Consider the following 18,965-nt stretch of genomic DNA (forward strand, 5'->3'; position numbering starts at 1 on the left):
GAGTTCCCCCCAGCCCTCCCTCCCTCTCTCTCTCCGCAGCATCTTGGGGACAGGCCATGGGAGAGGCACCTCTTCCTGGCCGCCTCTCTCCCCTGTGCTGTGGGAGGGCCACCTATTCCCAGCTGCCTCTCCTCACCTGCGCCACCCTTAATAGCTTGCTGTGCACCTTAGAAGGCATTTAGCTGGTATTGATTCCCCCCCACCCTCCATTACAAAAAGAGTAAAGCCATCTAAACTGCCATAATAGGAAAGTTTCTGTAACAAAAAGATAACTTTGCAGCTGCTTAAACTGTCATTTTCCCAATCAACCATCTCCATCTAGTTGGGCTATGGGTATTTCACGTAATGTAGAGTAAGGGCACTCTTAAAACTGCAACTTTCAAATTCTCAGCAGAAATTATCACTGTCAGTTGGGTGGAGAGTAACACTATAATCTGAACTATTTTCAAACATCTCTTTCTTCAATAAAATACTCTCTGCCCTCCAAGGGCATTTCTACACTACACACTAAACTTGGTCTCTGACTCTGGTTTGAGCCCAAGCCTCCCCATCAGTCCAGCTCAGTCAGCAAGCACTCAGGACCCAGGTACTGAACCTAGATAGAGGAGTGGATCAGAGTCAGAGTCCTGCTGCGGCTCAGGTCCAAGCCCTGTTACTTTGCAGTGTGGACACACTTCAAGTAATGGACAAGACTCAGAAGGTCTGCATAGTGCAGTGTAGACATGTTAGTACAGCTGAGACCTAGGTCCAGCAACTGTAAACTCAGGTTTACAATGCAGCGCGGCACACAAGTGCAGGCTTGGAAACACCATGTCAACAAGCATGGGTCCCACAGAGCCCAAGAAAAATACCCCAAAATGCTAACTGAAAGCACTAATGATCACTACCTTAAAAGTACTGGCAGAGGATTTTGCTCCTCTCTCACAGAAGTATCCTGTGGAAGCTATAGACCTGCCAACACCACTAAAAGGACAGAGGGTAGATATTCTAGTTAATCTCATATTGAAAACAGATATAAAAGTTAATTCCAAAAGCCTTTAAATATTATATATGGAAACAGAGGCTGCCTGAGATATAAAGTGGGTGAGGTATTATCTTTTATTGAACCAACTTCCGCTGGTGGAAGGTACAACCTTTCAAGATACAGAGACTCAGCAGTTCAAAATCTTATAACTTCCACCAACAGAAGTGGGTTCAATAAAAGATATTACTTTACCTATCTTGCCTCTTTCATAGGTTGGGACCACAGTTACAACAGTTATGCTTCTCGTCAGTTATATTTGTTACGTCAACAATATAACTGAGTTAGAAGATTTAATAACACGTTTGTCTCCCGACTTTTATAACAGTTAAAATTTACAGTGCAGACAGAACCTGTGTCCCCATAACCAGGTTAAACCCTTGGATTTCTCAGGTAACTTATTTATTTTGATTTACACAATAACTAGTAACCTGGTGGAACCAGAAATTGGTAAAATCATTCTGCTTGGGATGCAATGGGTAAAATATATTCGTTCTGCCTTACTCCCCCCACCACCTTCTTTTTTTCCCTTCATACATTTTCTGCATGCATGCTTACTTCAACTTACTTTCAGTTTATCTGGTGACGTGTATGGAGCTTCAGGAGCATAAATTCTGAAAATATCAGCAAGGCAACATGCTACCAGCAAGCGCACATCTTTATCAGGGTGTTTAAGAAAAAAATCTGAAGCAAGATGTAATGCAAGATTTAGATACAGCTCCTTTTCTTCTTCCGAGTCCTGGTCCATATCCATGAATGTTTTCACAACCATCTACAAAAAAAAAAAAATTAGATCAATATATAAGTGAAACTCTCTAGGTAAACAGGTCTTCGTTCAAAATAAGACAAGAGCTCATGCAATTCTACCCTTTCTCCATCCTCCCAACACTCAGCTTTTGCACAGTTGCTGAAAGCCAAAATAACATGTAATATACCTCTAAAACAGCAGTTCTCAAACTGTGGGTCTGGAGCCCGAAGTGAGTCCGGATTCTATTTTAATGGGGTTGCCAGAGCTGGCGTTGTATTTGCTGGGGCCTGAGGCCGAAGCTAAAGCCCAAGCCCCACTGCCTGGGGCTGAAGCATGAAGGCTTCAGCCTTGCTCCCCATCCGGGGCAGGGGGACTTGGGCTTTGGCCTTCCCGACCAGGGCAGTGGGGCTTGGGAGGGCTCAGTCTTCAGTCCCCCCTCAGGAGGTTGGCTAGTAATTTTTGTTGTCAGAAGGGGAGCGCAGTGCAACTAAGTTTGAGAACCACTGCTCTAAAAAGACAATTCACTTATTCGACTGAGATAAGAGACTGTGTTTACCTTTGCATTAGCCATGCACAGGTAAACCCAGAAAGCAAAAGCAGTCAACTTTTATTAGGAAGCTTAAAATATCTGCTTAAAACACTGTCACTCTAAAAGCTGACAAACCCCAATCTGAATCTTCCATCCCTCCCCTTTATTTTCCTTTTGCTATTTTAAGTTTCTGTCCTCTAAAACAAAGGCTGAAACAAGCTTCTCACCAGGACAACCCACCAACCAAAGCAGAGTGCACTGGGTTTCAATGCAATCATACATTAACCCAGGATTTTACGCAAATTAATGCTATTTTTATTACAGTAGCACTAAGCAATCCCAATCAAAATCAGGGCCCAACTGGGCCAAGTCCTGTATAACCACAGAGTAAAAATGATCCATGCCCAGTCTAAATGGACAACACAGACCGACAGAAAGAAAAACTAATAGCCAGTAAAATATGTTGAAGATGACATTCAGTCACTAGCGCAATTTAAATAAAATGCTTGTTTGAAGGGGATAAAAAGATTTATTATGTTTGGCCCTTTGATTATTTAGCATGAAATTCCAATACCCACTTTCCATATGATACAATTTACTTTATGGGCTATTTTTAAACTAAAGAATCTAAGTCATTATATAAGAATTTCTTATTTGAATCCCAGAGGTGTAACTATTTTAATTAGTGCAACTGCCATTGGATGTAGCAAAATGGCAATTAACGCTCAATCCTTCACCCACTGAAGTTAGTGGCAAAATTCCCATTGATTTGAGTGCTACAAGATTAAGGCTTTAAGAGATAGAAGATTACTTGTTAAGTGGCTCACTTTGCACTTCCTGATAAAATACTTCAAAACAACAATGATATTTTATTATAATATTTTTAGACATGGCAAAATCAGAAGTCTCTTCTGGCTGGCCAGATACCAAACCAAGCTCATTTATGGCAATTCTCCTGCATGTTTGAAGGACCTTCAGAGATGTTAAACTTCAAGCCACATTAGAAACAGAAGATTAGAATCACACAGCAGCCGAGCACTCCTGCTCCTCCGCACTTAACCATGCAGCAGCCAAGAAGTCAGGTGCAGTGCCTCCAGGTTCAGATGCAGAAGACTGCCAGATCCGGCCTGAGTGGTAGCTGCACTGGAGCAGCCACCCGAGAGGTTCAGACGCATACAGAACCAGTGCTGGCGCAGCCAAGCCATCACTACGAGGATCCCCTTCACCCTGTCCTGCTTGATCTTCATGAGAACCCTGTGAATCAATGGCACTGGGGGGAGAAGGCGTACGACAGAGCCCCAGACCACAGGAGCATAAAAGGAGCCCGTCGATCCCCCAAATCAAGAAGAAAACAGAGCATGTCCTGTTCTGACTGGACGCAAACAGGTCCACCTGGGGAGTCTCCCACCTCTGGAGGATGAAGGTGACCACTTCTGGATGGAGAGACCATTAGTGGTGAGACAAGATGGTCCCTGTTGAGGTGATCTGCCAAAGCGTTCCTGGCTAGGGGAGGTGCCTGGCTAAGAGACAGATGTCGTGTTGGAGACAGAAGTCCCAGAGTCTGAGGGCTTCGCGGCAAAGGGCAGACAATCTGGCTCCACCCTGCTTGTTGATATAGAACATAGCCGCTGTAGTGTCTGTCAGGACCTGGACCACCCTCTTTTTTATGTGAGGTAGGAAGGCTTGGCAGGCCAGGCAAACCATTCTGAGCTTCCTGACAACGTTTAGGGAACGATTGTGACTCGATCAATGACCTTGCGTGCTGAGATCACCAAGGTGGGCTCCCCACCCTAGGTCCAAGGCATCGGACATTGAGGGTCACTGACGGGGATGGAGCTGCAAAGGGAACTCCCTCCAACCTCAATGCAGGACTCTGCCACGAGGTGAGTGATGACAGTACATGGTTCGGGACCTTGACCTCCTGCTCCAATCTGTGTCTGTTGGGGACATAGACCGACGCCAGCCAGACCTGCCGGGGTCTGTTGCGGAGCCACGCATGCCAGACCATATAAGTACAGGCCGCCCATGTGGCCCAATAATTGCAGGCACGTGTGAGCAGTAAGAGGGTGGACTCGCATGCAAAAGATGAGGTCTGCCATGACTTGGAACCGAACCTCAGGGAGGAAGGCTCTGGCTTGAGCAGAGTCAATGACTGCTCCAATGAACTCTATGCATTTTACTAGAATTAAAGTCAACTTCCTCATTTATTAACAGCCCCAGGTCGTGACAGGTGGAACAAACCATATCGAGATGCTGCCACAGATGATCCCGGGACTGGCCCTTTATTAGCCAGTCATCAAGGTATGGGTAAATTTGAACACCGTGGCACCTCAGGTAAGCGTCCCCTTGTGCTATGCACTTTATGAACATTCTTGGGGACGAAGCGAGACCGAATGGCATTGCTGTGAACTGGAAACGGCACTGGCCCAGCATAAAACAAAGGAAGCGCCTGTGCTCTGCGAAAATGGAAATGTGTGTCTTTCAAGTGGAAGGTGGCGTACCAGTCTCTCGGATCCAGGGAGGGAATGATGGGAGGGTAAGGGAGACCATGTGAAACTTCAACTACTTGAGAGACTTATTGAAGCAATTCAGGTCCAAAATGGGTCTGAGGTCCCCTTTTGCTTTCAGGATTAGAAAGTGGCAGGAGTAGAACCCCTTTCCTTTCACATCCCAAGGGACTTCCTCCACTGCTCCCAGATGCAGGAGGTTCTCTGCCTCTTAGACAAGGAATTGCTCATGAGAAGGGTCCCTAAAGAGGGATGGAGAAGAAGGGTGGGGCGGAGGGTCGGCCACAAACAGCCAGATGTAACCTGAGGATATTACTTCGAGCACCCAATGGTCCAAAGTTAGTCAAGACCAGGCCAATAGGAAGAGGCGGAGGCGGCCCAGGAAAGAGGGGGAGGGTGGATCCTGGGAAGTGACTGGGGCATTGTCCTCGAGCGCACCCTCAAAATGTCTGCTTCTGGTCTCTTTGGTTCCTGGAAAGGCCAGGCTGAGCAGACTAACAGGAAGATCATGGGTGTCACCGCTTAGGATAGAAACAAGAGATCTTTCTCCTGTAGGTGCTCAGCCGAAGAGTCCCCCAGGACCCAGACTGTGGAGGCGGAGGGCGGAACGGCTTCCTGGCCTATTGAGGAGTATGGAGGCCCAAGCAGCAGAGACTGGCACAGGAGTCTTTAAGGCCGTGGACTCAAGTCCATGAGCTCAGAGAAGAGCCCCACCCCCTCAAATGGGAGGTCCTGAATAATGGACTTAATCTCCTGGGACAGCCCAGAGGACTGCAAATAGGAGCTGCGCCTCATGGCCAGTGCAGAGGCGACCACAGTGGCCGCTGAATCAGTAGTGTCCCAGGCCATCTGGAGGGCCCCCCTTGCCACAATTGTGCCTTCATTGACTAGAGCAGCGAACTCCTGGGCTGCTCCTGAATTCATTAAGGGAGTCCCGCAGGTTAAAACTGTACTTGTTTAACAGGGCCTGGTGGTTAGACACCCGAAATTGCAGGCTGGCCGTTGAATAAATCATCCTGCCAAATAAGTCCAGTCTCTTGGTGTCTTTGTTTTTCAGCATGCCACTGACCTGGCCCTGCCTGCCCCTTTCATTAACAGCGGACATGACCAGTGATGCTGCTGGAGAGTGTGTATACAGCTATTCAAACCCTTTTACAGGGACATAATACTTCTTTTCTGACATCTTAGATGAAGGTGGAATGGAAGAGAGGGTCTGTCACAGCCATTTGGCAATCTTAAGGAACCCTGAGTAGACAGATAGTGCAACTCGGGCTGGGGTGGCGGAGGATATAACATTAAAGAGGTCATCAGTTTCCTCTGCGGCCTCCTCAATTTTTAAGTTCAAGTTGGTAGCCACCCTTTTAAGGAGAGCCTGGTGTTCTCCTTGAAGTCATCAGGGGACTGCCCGTGTGGGAGGGACCTGCCACTGCTTTGTCTGGAGATGACAACAATGACTGCCCCGCCAGGGGAGGGGCAGGTTCCCCTTCCTTCTCTGGGGATGGCTCCTTAGGTGCTGGAGTCCAAGGCACTGCCCCCGCGTCTGATTCGGTACCATGTTCCGACTCTAGTGCCGGCAATGCCGAGGGCAGTTTGTCTGAGACAGCCAGGGAGGACTGGTGGGAATATGGGACTGGTATTACAGGCACACCCCACAAGTTCCAGTATGGCCACTGAGCAGGCCACTGTCCCTGCTGCCACGCCAGAGTTGCAGATACCACCATCTGGTCCCGATCCAATTCCAATCATTGCCATTCCAGCATCCAGGGCAGAGCCGTCGAGGCCTGAGTTTGCCAACTTACCTTGGTCGGCAACCAGCAAGGATTGGTGCCTGCCCAACGAGCAGTACCAGGAAGATGGAGACCGGTGCCATGACAGGGAGCGATCCTGCCCAGGTGGAGACCAACATCTGGGAGAGTTTCGGCAAAGGTGACCTAGGCCGTGACAATCTTTGCCAGGAAGCTCGCCTGTACTGGTGGCACAGAGACCAGTGCCTCAACTCCAGTGTCCCATGTCTTGTAGGGGAAGAGCACAGTGTCAGGGACCTGGGTCTTCTGACTGAAGATGAGGTGCGGGGGTCCTAGACCACAGAGATGAGGATCTCCGCCTGCGGTCCAGGGACCAAGGATGCTCCACTGCCCTGTGGGGCGGTCCCAAGATCGGCTTGCCCTTAGGTGTTGGGGCCTTAGCCAAGTCTGGACCCTGGTGCAGTATCTGCCGTGCGGTTGGCCTGCTTTTTCTTTGGCCAATAGGGCCCTCATTGCCCGAAGTTGCATAAGAGAAGCCGGGCTCCCCTGCCACTCTCAAGAGCCACAGACAGGAGGCTGCAGTTCCTGGAGTGAGAGGGGCTGCAGGGCATGACGACAGGTAGAGACACCACCAGATGAGAGCAGAGCCTGGCAAGAGCTAATTCCCAGAGCCACCAGGAGGCAGCGCCACGTGCCGTGAGTGGACCCCATGACACTGCCCTTAAAGCTTCAAGATGGCTAATAATATATGGAGATATACCTATCTCACAGAGCTGTAAGGGACCCTGAAAGGTCATTGAGTCCAGCAGCCTACCTTCACTAGCAGGATCAAAGTACTGATTTTGACCCAGATCCCTAAGTGGCCCCTCACTTCAATCCTAAATCCAAGATTGAATTCACAACCCTGGGTTTAGCAGGCCAACGCTCAAACCACTGAGCTATCCCTCCCCCATGGATGAAGAGACACTGTTCAGATCTGAAGGGGAGATAACCCTAATTTTTTCCTAATGTTATACTGCACTAAGATTCTTGGATACAGGAGACTCCAAACAACTTTGACTGTATAAAGTCATCTTGAATTCTGAAGGATACATTAGATGTATGCAGTACACCCATGCTATAACGCCTTTCACAATAATGAACCTTGGGCTGTAACCACCCCCCACCCACCCCCCCCAAAAAAAAAAAACCCTCTGCAGATCTCTGTTATGCAAATACCTGGCTATAACAAATAAATGGCTTGGATCCAGAGGGGTTTGTTATAGCGAGGGTAAACTGTACTTTTAAAGAATAAAGGAAAACTCTTCCCAACTCATGAAAGACTCTGAAGGATCCTATGTATGGATGTGCATATCAAGAAAAATGTTAGAAAAACAGGAACTGAACTAAATGCTCCGTATTTGGAACCTGAAAAGGGACTACTCATTACTCAGGTTCCTGATCTTGAAAATCTGATACCTGTCAGCAGTCTATAAAAATTCAACTGCAATATAGAAGCATGTACCTGTCTGCCATAAGATTTACTGTGTAGCAAAGTCTCTTGAGAACCTTTTCTAACAGCAGATCTCCATCAAATGGCATTCTAATGAAATGAGTTTTCAATACCATATTTTCCTTCTATAGATTGGACTAACTTGTTTTTTGGATGTCATTTGCCATCATACCTCCAAGACACTGACAAAGAACTCAAGGTGCAGTCAGTTAACCATTCTGCTGCCTTAGTCAAAGCAAATGTTTTATTTAAAACAAATTGATACGAATTTACCCTTAGCTCTTGCCACTATAAAAATGATTCTGGAAATCAATCCAGCACACACTGGTGCCTGCACCCCAGTTTCTACTACTGTATCTCCAATGCCTGGTTTAAGGGCAACATCTGCTACTGACAGATCTTTAACGCCTGGAGTAACCTCGAACTGGAATGACATTTTCCTTCCCATGTTAGAAATGCTACTGAAATATTTGTTCTAATTCTAAAACTCAAGAGCATTATTACAACTTAGAGTTGTAGCCACCCAAGAAACTGTTGCCCATATGGTTTTATGTGATACAAGTTGAAACATCTTAGAAACATCTGGTTGAGATTTTCAGAGCAATCTAGAGTTTTTGGTAACAAATTTTAATGGAAACCATTTCTAAATCCCCTGTTCTTCAAAAATTTCAACTATCTTTATCTAGGAACTCCTGATGCTGATCCACCAACTTTGTCGTATCATTATGGGCAGGGGAAACTTTGTGGAGCTTTGCACTTGGAAAAGAATTACATCTCCATGTGGTTTCCCTAGTTCCATAATATCTACTCATCTTGTTCAGAAAGGTTTTCATATCCAAACATGTCAAATGGTCCAATTTAAACATGTTATTCAAGACTTTAACCTCAACTAATAATTCTCACATTGCAGCCTGGCACAAACAGAAGTACTTAGGAAGTAATTATCTCTTACTTGCAATCTGCTGTCCTCAGCCACATTAAGACAGTGCACTAGAATATAGCAACTAACAACTGGGATTAACCCTACAACATTTTCATGAGATATCAGACAGCCTCCTACTGCAAGGGCAGCAATCAAGCTAATCAAAAGGGACATCTTATTTCTCTCTCTCTTTCTAGATTTTATATGAAAATGAACCACAACACAACCGTTCTAAAGAGAAATTCAAAATAAAAAAAAACAGGAGAAAAGGTATCAAATAAAAATTTTAATGCATTTCCATGTGCTGATCAAAAAATTTAACATACTAGTTCTGGACTGGCTCTGCTCTATGTGACACCTCAGCACCACTATAGTGGAAATATATCAACCACAGATTCCTAATAGAGCACAGAGAACCTACAGGAGAAGGCAAATTATTTTTAAAAAGCAATCACACCTCTTTCCAGAATAAAGCACCTGGCACCACCACCCTCCTGAGGTATGTGAAAGGGATACTGAAAGTGACAGAAAAAGATTTCATCCATACTTCTCCCATAAAGATCTCACACACTCGCCCAGGGCAATTCTATTTAAGGAGATCCTTCCATATACATAGCCTTGTTTTTAAAGAAGAAATAATTATTTTAAATAGTATGTCATAGAAATCATAATACGTCATTTATTTCCACTATTCATTGCCACTTTGTGCTTCCAATTTTATTCAAATATTTTTGGATGGACTAGTCTGAGGCAGTGGAAATACACAAAAACAGAAAGCAGCCAATAGTTATTCCGAGAGTTAACACGAGTAAAAAACCACAAATTTAATACGTATAATATATATTACGCAAAGTCACATTTCATATTGAAAGTAATTTCAAGATACCCCAAATGAACCTCCAAACTTAGCAGGCTGTTTACTAACCTTTAATCGCCTCACCATCTCTTCTTTAGATATTTTATCAGAGATTTCTTTGACTCCTGGAGGATACGTAATTTTTCCATCATTGGCTCGTGTCTTTGAATGAGCCATGATTTCACTGTTTTAAAACCTGTAAAGAGAAAATTAGTTAGTACTTTCACAAATAGTTTTTTAATCTATCTTGATATAACTTGCAATACAATAGACAGGGTGAATACATAAGCCATCTGTCCCACTGGGATATTATTTTATAGGTAGTGAGATAAATATGAAGGGCCCTAAATTTACCCTTCAAATAAACACTTGCAAGTCCAACTGAAGCCAATAGGAGCGATAACCTTATTATTGAGGGTAAAGTTGGCCTTGTTTGTCTTTCAGTAATCAACTGTGTGACTATACAGACTCTAAGGTTTCTTCTCACATAATGGCACCCTAAAGAAAGGAACCCAAGAGCAACTGTTTTCTTTAAGCCACCAAGACATTCTAACTGAACAGGACCTCCAGAAGTAGAACATAAACAGCAATATAACAATCTCTCATACTTACTTATAATTTGACCATTATACTTAAGGTGCAGATAATGCTGCCTTTAGTTACCATGCTGACAACTTGATAAATCAAAACAATAACATGCTCCCTAGATCCTATGGGCTTCTAGGCTCTCATAGTAGAGCTCTCTTAAAAGGAACTAAAGAAACAGTCAGAAAAACAGAAGTAAACTAGTTAAAGATGTTGGGTAAAATTTTTCCAAGCGCTCAAGTGATTTAGGAGACTAACTCACTTAGGTACTTCTTGAAAATTTTACTTTTAATTTGCCACTGATATGTAATAATCTCCTTCTCCCATCCTAGAAGAGATGTGGAAAAACTGAAATGTAGCAGGAGCATAGGTAGTAGCAACGGCAGGAGAAGGGAAGAGGAGCAGGCCTATTGGGAGCTTTCTCCCATGCCCCTGCTCCAAACTTTCAGGCAACAGGCCCAAGGTTCCCATTTAGCCCCCAGGAACATGTTGACTAGAACACTCCAGTAGCACTTCCAGGAAACCACCTATAAGCAGCCTAGGGAAAACAGGAGAGGGGCTACACATTAGCAGACTTTTACAATCTTTAATATCTGGAGGGAGGTGATGCTCATCTTTATTATTTGTATTGCCACAGCCCATAAAAGCTTTACTCATGGACCAGAACCCCACTGTGTTAGCTGCTGTACAAACACTGAACAAAAAAATCCCTGCCCCAAGGAGTTTACAATCTAAGCACATGCAAGAGACAACAGGAGGAGTTTAAGGAAACAATGAGACATGTGTTACAGGCAGTGGTCACAGCACATCGGCAGCCCAACCATCCTCAAGATTTTTGTAGACATCATAGCTGAGGAGTTTTGAGGAGGGATTTCAAGGAGAATGAGATAGTGGATGTTTACAGGGACTACCTCCCCAGTGTGAGAGGCAGCATGGGAGGGAAAAAAAAAAAAGATGCTTGTTTGAAAATTTAACAAGTGGGCAATGGAGACTAACATCATGGGGGAACCGGAGGCAGGCATCAACAGCTTGATGCAAATGAGAGATGATAGGTAGGGTGGGGAAGGGACCTGAAAGTGAAGATAAGCATCTTATACTTGATGTAATAAACAAGGGGGAGCCACTGGAGGGTTGCAAAGAGAGGCATGACAAGGTCAAAGCAATGGGCTAGGGAAATTATCTTTGCAGCGGCACTCTGAATAATTATGAGCACGGAAGACTGCCAAACTCCAAGACAAGTATATTGCAGTAATCAAAATGTAAGATGAAAGTGTCGTCAAGTTTTAATGTGTGGATGGGTAAGAAGGGCCATATCTTAAAGATATTATGCAGGAAGAATCAGCAACATTTAAACATAGCCTGGATATGAGGACCTAGAGAGAGGTCCACGTAAAAGATGAGGGCCAGATTACAGACCTGAGTGACAGGCAGGATTGTGATGTTGTCCTCAGTGATCAAAAAAAGAGGTAGTAGGGAGGGCTTGAGGGGGAAGATTGGGAGCTCTGTTTTTAGTCATGTTTAGTTGGAGCTGACAGCAAGACATTTATAAGGAGCCATCAGTGAAAGAGGCTGAGATTTCAGTCTGGACAGAAGGAGACAGGTATGGAGTAGAGAGGTAGATCTGTGAGTCATCAGCATAGAAATGGTAGCTGAATTTGTGTCTGCATATCAGATTATCCAGAGAGGGTATAGAGGAAGAAGAAAAGAGGACAAGGACAGAGACCTGAGTAGCACCTACTGAAAGCTGGAGATGTATGAGCAGAATCGTCTAAAGGATAACCATTCTCCCCACCACCACTGACAAGTGGTCTATGTGAATATCTATTTTCCCCTTTCTCCTCATACAAGGGTTCCCCTATCTCCACCCCACCAGGGGTTCTGTGTCCCCCAACTCCAAGGTCCCTCATTCTCTCTCCTCCCATGACAGAGGATCTGTACAAGCTCATTCCATACCAGTGTCCCCCTTCCATTCTAGTGTCCCTCATTCTCTCCCTCTCCCCCCTTGCCAGAAGCTGTGTGCACACTCCCATCCCCCCTCTTATTCTCTTCCCCCCCCAGCTCCCAATTATTCTTCTGTCTGGCTGTTATGTCATTCAGAAAGTCAATATGTTAACTCTATTGGCAGGATAAGCAAGGATACTGTTATGCAGAAAGCATTAATGGATGCCATCAACCAACTGTTTGATCTATAGATAATTGTAGAGGTGCTTGACGTCACTATGGCTGTGTTAATCAGATGGAAGGGGCTCCATCGGTCCTGCATTTTTCTCCTTTGTTTTCCCAAGATCAAAAGGGTTTTGGTCAGTGGCCACTGATGCCTAGTACATTTCATGGAATGTTGGAATTATGGGATGCAGCATTCAAAAGTTAATGCATTAAGTGTGGAAAAAGGCTGTGGAGTTGACTGTAAGGCCTTCATAAGCGGCCAAAAATTTTCTATTGTCTGGAACCAGGTTACGCAAGAGCTCACCTCTTTCCCCAGGCCATGCTGTCACCCCTGAGATCAAAAGAAGCATTCATATTGGAGCCCCCTCGATATAAAGTGAGAATGAGCTGCTGAAAGGTATTCACCATTGGGGTCCTTGACATTGGAATTTGCTCTCACCACCATTGGTTCCACAGACCCCAGATGTTAACTTTCTTGGCACACAGAAAAGCTCACCTCCTCCTCCACACACACACACACACACACACACAAGACCCCTCAGTCTTGAGAAGAGAATAAGCTAAGAGTTGGAGGCGTTTGGTGGATATTTGTGTATGGGTCTTACAGAGGTGTTAGTCAGGATTCCACAGTTAAGGCTGAGTTTTTCACCTAAGCAGAGATTCTCACACACACACAATGAAACAAACAGTGTGTCCTCCCCAAAATTACAGCATTTTTGAATTTTTTAGAATGTATAAGTAAATGTTAGCTGATGAATTAAGATAAATTTTAAAATGGGTCAGTGTTGGACATTTTAACTTCCCATATAGTTAAAATTCGCTGAAACTTTGTAATCATAGGCTACATATTAATTGTTTTAGTGTTACCGGTATTTTTTTGGTTGGTTTTTTTTTTTGCCGTTCTTCATAACAGAAGTTTCTTCTTTAGTAGAGGCTAAAGAATATTGTTCTACACCAGAGAATTCTACGACAGACTACCCTCTTTCATGGCTGACATTGGCTGCTATTTATCTAAATGGGAATGAGGCCACAGGCTAGGCTACTATAAACAACGATGGCCATTCCCTTCATTCACCTGCACCACACAGAGTACAGTCTAAGGGCTTGACTACACTGGCACTTTACAGCGTTGCAACTCTCTCGTTCAGGGGTGTGGGGGGTGTGGGGACACATCCCTGAGCGCTGCAAGCTTCAGTGCTGTAAAGTGACAGTGTAGACACTGCACCAGCACTTGTAGCTATTCCCTCATGGAGGTGGCTTTTTTTTTTTTTTTTTTTTTTTTAAGAGCGCTGAGAGATCTCTCTCCCTACACAAGCCAAGTTAAAGCGCTGCCGGTGAAGACGTGCCCCAAAGCTTCAGTCCCACTGAAAACAATGAAGACAGACGACATTTTTGAAGAGCAAATTTTTGCGAGTTTCTCTGAGAGAAGATTTTATACATCAGAACCTCCTGACGGATACATTTCCAGATATGAAAAAGCAAATGGCCAAAGACTACCACTCAATAGGAGGCCAGGAGGGAGGTAAAACAAGCAACATGTGTGGACTTATGGGGAATGTGGAGGATAGATGAAAGGGGAACATAGGGTATCCATCCTGGCTGATTTCCACTGCTCTGCTGATACAAAGCAGCTCTAAACTCTAATGGCGTAAAACAGCCAGAGTATACCAGTGAATTGGGCTTTCAAAAATTAAAATAGGATATGCACCCATAGCACAAGATATACTCCTATTGATTTTTTAAAAAATAAATATGGAAAAAAAAACAATGGTTCAGCCATGACTTAGGTGTATATCTTCATATATCTTCCCTCAAATCACCTACCCTATAATCCTAGATTAAAAATACAATTCTAAGTATGGCATACTTTTACATGTGTCAGAAACTTGGGATAGGTTCCATTTTTTTCAAGTTCATGAGCTCTTAAACTAGCCTAGAAAATTCATCATCTACATGGTAAATTAAAAGAATGAGGAGTACTTGTGGCACCTTAGAGACTAACAAATTTATTTGGGCATAAGCTTTCATTGGCTAAAGTCCACTTCATCAGATGCATGCAGCGGAAAATACAGTAGGAAGATTTTTTACACACACACACACACACACACACACACACACACACACACACACACACAGAGAAAAAATGGGTGTTGCCATACCAACTCTAACCGACTAATCAGTTAAAGTGGACTATTAGCAGGAGAAAAAAAAACTTTTGTAGTGAGGATCAGGATGACCCATTTCAAACAGTTGATAAGAAGGTGTGAGTAACAGTAGGGGGGAAATTAGCATGGGGAAAATAGTTTTTACTTTGTGTAATGACCCATCCACTCCCAGTCCTTATTCAAGCCTAATTTAATGGTGTCCAGTTTGCAAATTAATTCCAGTTCTGCAGTTTCTCATTGGAGTCTGTTTTTGAAGGCTTTTTGTTGAAGAATTACCACTTTTAGGTCTGTAATTGAGTGACCAGGGAGGCTGAAGTGTTCTCATTCTTGATGTCTGATTTGTGTCCATTTATTCTTTTGCATAGAATATCAGAGTTGGAAGGGATCTCAGAAGATCATCTAGTCCAACCCCCTGCTCAAAGCAGGCCCAATCCCCAGACACATTTTTGCCCCAATCCCTAAATGGCCCCCTCAAGGATTGAACTCACAACCCTGGGTTTAGCAGGCCAATGCTCAAACCACTGAGTTATCCCTTCCCCCCCATAGAAACTGCCCAGTTTGGCCAATGTACATGGCAGAGGGGCATTGCTGGCACATGATGGCATATATTACATTGGCAGATGTGGAGGTGAACGAGCCTCTGATGGTGTGGCTGATGTGATTATCTATTCAGGGGACACTATCATAGGACCTAAACGCTCAAGACAGCAAAGTCAGCCCTGGCAAATTCAACATCAATTTAGATATGAATTATGTTACGGAGAGGGTGGAAGATGGGGAGAGGGTCCAGATGCTGCGTCTCTTCCCATGCAAGTCAAAGGCAGGTAGCACAGAGTCCTTGCTGTTTTAAATTGGAGGATATAGGGAATCAGATGTGAGCCTGTGGGTATATGAGAGAAAATTGGTAGGTATAGGTAGGTGAAGTACCCAAGAGAAGAAGAGACTGAAATAATATTATTTATTTTTTTAAAGTATGGTACAGATTTTGGGGGAAGAAATGGGAGAGACAGTAAACAGAGGAAAATGAGAAAAAAACAACAGTGTAGGAAAAGAGAAGGGAATTATAAAGAATGAAGAGAGGGAACACATCCAGAACAATGATAATATGAAGATAAAAGTGGAGTTAAGCCAGAGAGGATAGAAAACGTGAAAAGCAAGGAGAGAGAGTGTAAGCTACATTTTTAGTTTATTAAACAGAAGGTGATTAACACTGATACAATTAAATACAGTACAAAGTACACAATTGTTTTATTCCTTTACATTGCAAAAGTGCAGCAGAGCAGGTATTTTTCACTTAAACTAGCAGACTGTATCATTGTGGCTACTTGATATGAAAAAGTTCGATCCCTGGTGATGAACACTTTAGTAATACTTATAACAGTTTTCTTTGAAAGCTAAAATTATGAATTGGTCCAAATGGCATACATGCAAGTGTCATAGCATTTCACTCTACTTCTACTTCTGTGTGAAGAAAATTACATTTAAAACCACATTTAATGCAAACTTATGGTTATCCACAGGGGGCTGGATTGAATACAACTCATTACCATTAGCAGAAACATCAGGTAGTAATGACCGTCACTGCCAACCTAGGACAGATTCAAAATTGGTAATTTGAAAGTTAATGGTTCTGTAAATAATTACAAAGACCAGAGAGTCATCGAATTATGTTATAAAACCCACATGGCCATTTTAAAATAGCCAAGTTACCAAAAGGTAAAAGGTGCCTTACACATACACTATTTTTATGAAGATTTTTAGAATATTGTTCCTTGCTCTTACACATGTAAGAGTATAGAACACCGATTCTGCTGTGTGCTTAAGTGTAAATAAAGCACGGACTATGGGTCACATTACTAAATACTGACATGATAGATTTAATGGATTAGTAAGTACCATTACTGTATCTCAAGTCAGTGATCCATGCCCTACAGACAGGTCTTAAAACACAATTCAGTGAGATGCAGTTTATTATTTCTGTTTGGATGGCAATTTACATGGCTCAACATTCTTCACTTTAGTAAGTTTAAGACAGACCCATCACATGGTGCTTCAATTGTGATTGATAATGTGGCAATATTAAAAATAGGAACATCTCCCAATATATATGAAGCCAACTAATGAGAGCACTTTTTCAAAGATTCAGTACATATTTCACTGTAATATAAACCCTGAAGACAAATGAAGCTCTCCTCCCTTCTGCTATTCTTGTATGAAACTTTCCCAAGAGTTAAAGGAAACTCTGAAACTTCAAAATAACAATGATCAATTTTATATTTCATGCAAGTTTATCTTTCTATTTCTGTTGACTGACTTTAAATCACGTATTATTTAAAATCCCAAATTCAAAAACTACCAATACAAAAAATTCACCCAATTAAAAAAAAACCCTGTATTTTTACAACTATTTCACTTAAGATGTTTATAACGCACGGTATGATTACCGCTAAACATTTTAGAGATTTATAAAGGAGAGTAATTTTAAGGGCTTGTCTACAAAGGGATATGATTTGTAAAGCGCTCTAATGTGCTGCTCTCACTGCCTCATGCAAACCCGGATTTAGCACTCTAAAAAGGTACCTAGTTCATGTTCTTCACTTAATAGTAAATTACTTGCAATGAATTTCCGATATGAAGCACATACAACCTTCTTTATAACACTTACACTTCATCTTTACAACACAGATTGCTCAAACAAAACAGGGCATGCAGTAGACAAGACTCTTGCCAAATGTTCTCTGCTGTCCATAAGTCAATAGCATATGCCATGGAAGTCTTCCCTCTTCAAAGCAAGCACTCTTAGGGACAGTGTCAGCTCCAGTTTTTTTGCCGCCCCAAGCGGCAAAAAACAAACAAAAAAAAAAACAAACAAACAACAAACAACCCGATTGAGCTGCCGCCAAAGTGCCACCGAAGAGGAAGATGGCTAGTGAAGGACTCGCCGCCGAATTGCCACCGATCCGGAGTGAGCCGATTGAGCTGCCGCCACCGAACCAGACGTGCAGCCCTGACAGACGCACTGCCGTCCCTTTCTATTGGCTGGCCCAGGCACCTGCTTCCTTTGCTGGTGCCAGCCCTGCTTAGGGAGATGGCAGATACAGTTTAGAAGAAAAGTTTTAAGAAAAATGGCCATACATTAGGGTTGGGCATTTGACTAATCCAAAAATGACTGGTCAACTGACTGGTCATATACCATCAAATAATGTCAAAAACTGTCAAATATTTTAAAGCATTCATTTATTAGAACAGTAACAGTAACAAAAAAGAGTAAGACTTTATGGTCTCCAATAGGCTTACCCTTAGATACTGACAACTAATTACAAAAACAAATTTTTAGCTGAGTTATTTTAACTCAAAAAAATGTGAAACAATTAAATGAAACTAACAAAAAAAATGACATGTAATTCAAAGGTGAGCAGCTGCCTACATCAAGGTATTTTTTCTGGAATATCTGACTGTGGACAAATAGGTGATCAACTCACCTGACATTATTTGACAGATCAATTGACCAGCTTGCCAAGCCTACCATAAACTACCCTGCTTCGACAAATGCTGGGAAAAAGCTTAATCACTCCAACACACTCTCTGAAGCATTCCTGGTCCATTCGAATGTGACTTCAATCCCCTCCGTAGCTGAAGACTATTCTATCATCCTTGACCTCACTGTTATGTTTAACAGTGTAGTTTTAAAAGACTTTGCTATCAGTAGTCTCTTTTTTGGACTCTTGAGGACAGGTGCACCTCAGACACTAGATCAATCATTAGAGCACAAGGTTCAACTCTCTTCCTGCTTTACTAATTCCATCCTTAAAAAGGGAGCTCAGAACTCATTTCTTCTGTGCTGCTTCCAATATGAAGTCCTCAACCAGTTGACCAACACTTTATGCCTTTCCTACTATCCACACAAACTGACAAAATAAGTTTCAGGGCTGTGGTTCTCAACCTTTACCATACATTACAACAGTTTTAAGCTCCTCCCTTAAAGAATGGAAAGGTAATTGCCATCTCCTCTGGGCTTTCTCACAACCCCTATGTTAACATGCTGATGGTCGAGGGAATATTCACTCTCAAGTGAACAAGTGATTTTAGTTCTTAGTTCTGCACTGAATATAAATTTCACTGGCTCAGGGGCTGCCACACTGAAGGGCAACAGAAGGCAGATTTTTAGTGATCACAACTCTGACTCAAGTTGCACAGGGAAGGCGCTATCTTTTGGACTTTGTCAGTGG

General features: G+C 43.2%; 1 protein-coding gene and 1 long non-coding RNA gene across 3 annotated transcripts in view; one reads left to right on the plus strand and one right to left on the minus strand.

Annotated features, from left to right (window-relative positions):
* PDS5B (PDS5 cohesin associated factor B) overlaps positions 1–10,018 on the minus strand; it is a 220,802-nt gene extending 210,784 nt beyond the window's left edge. For both annotated transcript variants that reach the window (XM_045016151.1, XM_045016156.1), the window contains exons 1-2: positions 9,890–10,018; positions 1,590–1,793 (exon numbers count right to left, since the gene is read on the minus strand). In XM_045016151.1, coding sequence (XP_044872086.1) covers positions 1,590–1,793; positions 9,890–9,997 — 312 coding nt within the window. In that variant the 5' untranslated portion in view covers positions 9,998–10,018. The remainder of the gene's footprint in view (positions 1–1,589; positions 1,794–9,889) is intronic.
* LOC123370056 lies at positions 4,063–5,761 on the plus strand. The gene is made up of 3 exons (XR_006579256.1): positions 4,063–4,181; positions 4,513–4,599; positions 5,361–5,761. It is a non-coding gene; the product is annotated as an uncharacterized LOC123370056 (long non-coding RNA).
* Positions 10,019–18,965: the final 8,947 nt, after the last annotated feature.

Source organism: Mauremys mutica, chromosome 1 (assembly GCF_020497125.1).
Source record: "Mauremys mutica isolate MM-2020 ecotype Southern chromosome 1, ASM2049712v1, whole genome shotgun sequence".
In the NCBI taxonomy this organism is placed as follows: domain Eukaryota; kingdom Metazoa; phylum Chordata; order Testudines; family Geoemydidae; genus Mauremys; species Mauremys mutica.